General features: G+C 46.5%; 1 protein-coding gene across 2 annotated transcripts in view; it reads right to left on the bottom strand.

Annotated features, from left to right (window-relative positions):
• Positions 1-3,363: 3,363 nt before the first annotated feature.
• Positions 3,364-6,000, bottom strand: part of EGFLAM (EGF like, fibronectin type III and laminin G domains) — a 79,040-nt gene continuing 76,403 nt past the window's right edge. Inside the window, exon 24 of one of the 2 annotated variants that reach the window (XM_054054428.1) lies at positions 3,364-5,923. In XM_054054428.1, the coding sequence (XP_053910403.1) occupies positions 5,769-5,923 (155 nt within the window). In that variant the 3' untranslated portion in view covers positions 3,364-5,768. The remainder of the gene's footprint in view (positions 5,924-6,000) is intronic. The other variant, XM_054054427.1, reaches the window with a different exon arrangement.

The raw sequence follows: 6,000 nt of genomic DNA, 5'->3' as shown, positions 1-6,000 counted from the left end.
AGAACAAGTCTTATGAGGAGCGGCTGAGAGAGCTGGGGGTGTTCAGCCTGGAGAAGAGGAGGCTGAGGGGAGACCTTATTACTCTCTACAACTGCCTGAAAGGAGGTTGTGAAGAGGAGGGAGCTGGGCTCTTCTCCCAAGTGACAGGGGACAGGACAAGGGGGAATGGCCTCAAGCTCCGCCAGGGGAGGGTCAGGCTGGATATCAGAAAAACATTTTTCACAGAAAGGGTGATGGGGCCCTGGCAGAGGCTGCCCAGGGAGAGGGTCGAGTCACCTTTCCAGGAGGTATTTAAAAGACGAGTGGATGAGATGCTCAGGGATGTGGTTTAGTGGCAGATAGGAATGGTTGGACTCGATGATCCTGGAGGTCTTTTCCAACGTGGTGATTCTTTACGCCCTCCCTATGCAGAGGGTGTGCATGGGGGGTGCACAGCTGTGTGGCCCCAGGGGTAAAGCAGAGTGGAGTCTGGTTACGAAGCCATCACAGAATTCACTCACTGGTGGTATTCTGCCCTGTCGCATATCCAGAGCACAGTCACTGTAGCTGGAATACCCGGAGTCAGCTGTGCGTTGGAGCTTTTAAATTTGGGTGCGTTTATGAGGTACTCAGGAACTACAGATATTGGCACTTCCATAAAGTAATTCAAATCACAGAGTCCGAGTTTCACATGGCGTCACAGCTGTTCAAAGAAAACGTTGTGCTACAAAATCACAGCAACTGAGTTTGAAGGTTGGGTAATGATGGAGCACATGGACTGCCTTTTCTGTCACCATCAGGAGAAGTGTGCGGACAGGGAATTGAACCATCCATTTCCTGGTCACATTCCAGCACGCATCTTTACCTCCTCCGTGACTCCCTGTGCTGTCAACACTTGCTGCTCCTAACGCAGCACCTGCTGTAGCGTTAGCATCCAGTGTTTCCCTGCGTTTGCAATTGCAAAAAGTTATTCTCAACTGATAAATAAAGGTTACAGAGTCACTGTGTCTGAGATGTGTGTTAGTGCTTAATTAAAACCCCTGTGTTTTGGTAAGAACAGTCACAAATTCAAAGGAAAACTGCTTAAAATTGGTGATTTCACTTTTGAGTTCCACTTTGCTGACATCAACATGAAAAGCTGTAGTGAGGAAAAAAGCGGAAGCAAGAAAAACTGTAAAAAATAAAACATTAAGACATTGTCTCCCCAGTGTCTTCAAAACCAGGAAAATTGAGGAAAATTCCACCACTAAAACGCGACCATATGCACTATTGCTATTGCCACTAAAAACTGTTTAAGGATTTGCAAAACAAATGAAAAAAGATTGGAAAGATGATGGTTTGTGAGCCTGAGTGTGGGGTGTTCACGCTCAGCAGCGCCACTTCTTCACACTGTCCCCCGGTCCTGTATGGTGCTGGAAAACACGACCCGTGGAGACAACACTGAAAGAACCAGTACCATTGTTTTCCTAGAAAGCAAGACTGCAAGAAGCTTAAAAAAAGAAATAGGGAGAGGAACAATGTTGTCTTTGTCCTGTGCACAATAAACAAAATAAAATGCTCTGACAGCGAACAGATGTTTGAGAGAAATAAGGGCAGTTGGTGGCAGCGCTGCCAGGCAGTTTCTGTTACAGGGGATGGGGAAGAGGGCACTCGCTGGCAAGCTGGATGGTGTCCCTGGAGGTAGAAAGCCAGACCCTTGCAGAGCTGTGGTGAGTGCAGGTAACAGCTCCTGGCGTTAAACGCTGAAGGACAGGGACATATCACCGCTCAATGATGGGACCAAGGGTGCCTACGGTGACTCAAACTGATAGAAAAGCAGAGTGGGATAGAGAGATACGATTGCTGGAGCAGGTGATGCCCTGACTTTGACATCAAAGCAAGGTGGTGCTTTGGAGAAGGGAAAACCCAACTGTGTGCATACACATCCCCCTAGGAAATAAAATGTAGATAAAAAGATGCATCTGGCTGATAGGATGTGGTTGCTGCTCTCCAGAAGTAAACCATGGTTGCATTTTATCTATCCCCTTATGGTGAGGAGAGGTGATGCTGCCACAGGCGGAGCTGCACAGCAGATCTGGGTTGATGCATTTCCCATCCAGATTATTTTGCTTTATGAACAGAATGAATTTCTCAAAACCAAAATAATGAAATAAAGCCTGTGGCAGGGTAATGTGCCAAGTGAAACGTGCGGCTCCCCATCCTCAGAAAACCCCTTCTCCTCTTCACTTCTTTGCTCCCTGCGACCAGGCTGGGAAGACTGGAACAGAAGAGCTCCTGACCCCTCACCTTTGACTACTCAGGACACACCACTGCAGAAAACATTTGCCTATCCTGGTGACCATTACTAAGCCTTGTCTGGCTTTAGTTTCCCTTGACATCTGTTTTTTACTTGCTTTTTCTCTTCTCCCCCCTTTATTTTGCTTTAGGATGAGCTGTGTATGCCTAACTGCTGATTCCCAAGCAGATGGTCCGCAGGGAGATGGAGCAGTGATGAAGAGCAGAGGACAGGCTGTGCCCCAGGCAGGGCAAGGGGCAGCGAGGGCGCAGCTCTGCTCACCTGGCAGTGCTTAGCACAAAGCCTGACTTGGCCTCTCCGAGGCTAGCACCAAGGTTCAGCCTAGAAAGCGGAGGGGGATGTCTTTTGGGATAAATGTAGAACATCTGGAAGAAAGCTAAGGACTGCAATTTTAGGAAGGGGATTGAATTGCAAAGAAAGACACAAGCACCAGGGACTGCTGGATTCAGTGCCAGTTTGCACAGGTTCCTGTGGCAAAAGGACTCCACTCTGTTAATGGGCATGAGCTCATCCTGCAGCAGCAGGATCATGCCAAGCATCTGATATGGCCCAAGCAATAAATAACGTAATTAATAAACAGCCTCAGAGACAGCGAGCAGCACACCCAGGCCAGTTCCTGGGAAAATGACTAAGCACTCTGCCATGCACTGTCTGCCTTTCTCCTCTCCTTCCCTGACCCAGCACTGGGGGGTGGCTGAGACCCACACAGGTGTTTCTGTGTTTCTGGCATCTTTTTCTTGCTCAGCCCCTTGAGAGGAAACCCCTGCCTCTAACCCAGCCCCAAGCTTTGCCAGGGAGACTGAAGATGTGGATGCTTCCCTTCCCAGAATTTTCTCAGACTATCTTTAAAAGGATGCAGAAAGGACTGGGTTTTTTTATTTTATTATTATTGCTTTCAAGGACTCAATTCCCAGAGTATCTTCGCTATTCCCCCCCATCTGGCCACCGTGCAGCTGTGCCACTTGTGCTCAGTCTGTGCCGCAGCCAGCTCTGAATTCCCACGCAGTGATATGCACAGTTGGAAACAAGCCTTTGGGGAGCTGTTGTTTGTCGTTCTTCCTCTTCCACAACAACAACAGAGGTATTTCCTACCCGCTCCCCCCCTACCCTGCATTTCAAAGAGCAGCTTTTGTTCTGAAGAAGTATCACCCTGTACCAAAACACCTGTTATTCTGCAGCAAATTTTCCTCAAACAGAGACTTCTCCCGGCAGATGTTTGTCTTGGAGCCACTCTCCAGACTCTGTGACAGCAAAGAAAAAATGGGAACAGCACTGCACATGTGACAGAGCAGAGGGTGATGCTATTTCTGTACCAGTGTTGTCCCCCATCACTGGTGGCAGAGCAGGACCCCAGGACTCAGCACACAGCAGGCCAGGTCTCCCTACCCTGTGCTTGGTCAGGACGGGTCACTACCGTCTGGGAATCTCCCTCACAAGCACATAAAACATGACTTTTTCCTCTCCAGGAGCCAAGTGGGGCTGCTGCAGCAAGCAACCAGCAAGATCTTCAGCCTCCAGAGGTTTTAGTTTTTACCCCTTTTCAAGATCTGCACATTTCCCCTTTACATGCCATGGCATCAAATTCCAATTATTTTCATTTTAAAGGTGCATTTTGATCATAAACTTTATCCTGCTTTTTTTCCTGAGCACAGGTTTTCGTTCCCCACATGGGGGTCCCCACGCCAAATAAACCTGCACTTCTCTTGGAAGACAGGCCATGCATCTCTCCAGTTCCTCTGCAAGATGCCCATATCTTCTACAGACAGTTTTTCTGCAGCGTGATATGAACAGAGTGCACAGGTTCACATGTTACATGCCGACACCACTGTGTATTTTTCTGTTCCTTTCTATTTCTAACTAGTCTCGGTGTCTGTTTTTGACCCCTGTTGCCATGTCTACAATGATCACAAGATGTTTCACCTAAGTGATCAAGGTACCCCCTTCTGCACGCAGAAGATGGGGTAGAGCCTCCTTGGCAGTTATTTTGCATACACCGTTACCTTGTACCAGCTATTATTTGTTCCATTCAAGCCTGCAGCTGCGGGTGAAATGAGCCTCAGGAACACCTTTTAACTCCCACAGAGCCAGGAGCACCCTGGGGACAGTAAAAAGGCAGCAGAAACTTCCCGATCTCCATTAATTTTGCCACATCGGGTCCTTTTAGCTTATCGGCATTTAGACATGCCTGCATTCCTGTGTGGGTTTGTTCCTTTCCCGCTGCCAGCACGCGGTGAGCCACGGGGCACAGCACTGCATGGTGGGTCTCTCTTGTCGTCTCTGATAGCTCACTGATCCTCTTCAATCAAACAGCTAAAGAAGAAAAATTTCCTAACTTTGACATTCTGGACCACTTCCTTACTGTCTCGACTGCACCCTGTTCGCCTGCTTAAATTACAGTTTGGCAATCAAGGTTGCTTAAGTGTTGGTCCAGTGCCTAGAAAACATTTTATTTTAAGAGGACCGTGACCTACCAATGTTTCTCTCACATCTCTTTTCTTATTTTTCAGCAAAATAAAATAGTGATTTATAATACCACAGTAGCGAGCATTTACGCCTTTTTTTTTTTTTTTTTTTATTCCTAAACTTTTATTCTGTTTAAGCCAGGAAAGCTGCATAATGTACAATTTTAAACTGTCAAAATTTACAAAACAAAAACGGTCAGATTTAAAACTAGTCATAACTCACAAATATCCCCATCAAAACTGTATAACACAGAAGTTGAGCCTCCCGTATAATACATGTAGAACACAGGTCACTTTGCTATTTTAGGGAAGTGTGCAAAGAGCTAACTGTATAGTACACATAAATGTTAAAAGTTATACCATGTAAGCAGGTCTGCTGCTGCTATAAAAAATATACAAGTATAAAATTACTTCTACAAAAATGGTTCATTGAATTTGTTGCTTGTAATAAAAAATTAGAATTTAAGAACTTTCCTCCTCAACAAACAACAATATTTTGAAACCAGTCATTGTATCTGTTATTTACACAGGATAAAACATAATTTAGCTAAATCAGAGAGTGGTAGGAGCTGCTTGTTCCAGGACTTACACTTCAATGCATAGATACACTGTCTGATGATGTATTTGTTGAATAGCACAGTCATTGTACCACTGCAGGGTGGGATGAATGCCAGTGTTTCAAAACTGCTTTCTCTGATATTACAAAAGATAACCTAAGGACCACAACACAATCTTTGAGCTACTTGTAACATCACACATTTCTTTGCTGTTTGCACTGATGCACAACCTTTAAAGTTCACTAAACACTTAATAGGTAGAGGGGACGGTTCCTACACAAGATACTCAGTTTGGTTTGGTCAGCACAGGAAAGGAGAGGGAAAAATGTTCTCTTTTCTTCAGGTTCCCCTTTGGCTCTATCACCTTCCCAGATGGCAAACGTGGGCTTGCGACAGAGGGCTGTGGAAGCCAGGTTGCGCTCAGCCACACACACAAGCACAAGATAGGTCTTCGGCACCGGGATTCCTCTCCTGTCACTTGGTCCCACACGTGTTGATGTTCTTCCCATCAGCTGCATCCTCAACCAGCGAGATGTGGTAATCAGTTGAAAGTGTGAGGTGAGAGATGCAGCCCACCAGGCCACGCATGTACTGCCTGTTTGTGTGCAGGGCTATTTCCTTCATGCCACCTGGGGGAAAGGCAGTGATGAGAAACACAGCACAGCACCAGCGCCTGCTCCTCCTTGGCAGACTGCAGGCCCAGCAA

This window comes from Cuculus canorus, chromosome Z (assembly GCF_017976375.1).
Source record: "Cuculus canorus isolate bCucCan1 chromosome Z, bCucCan1.pri, whole genome shotgun sequence".
NCBI classification, from domain to species: domain Eukaryota; kingdom Metazoa; phylum Chordata; class Aves; order Cuculiformes; family Cuculidae; genus Cuculus; species Cuculus canorus.
The sequence above is the reverse complement of the archived record's forward strand: the minus strand, read 5'-3'. Positions and strand labels throughout refer to the sequence as shown.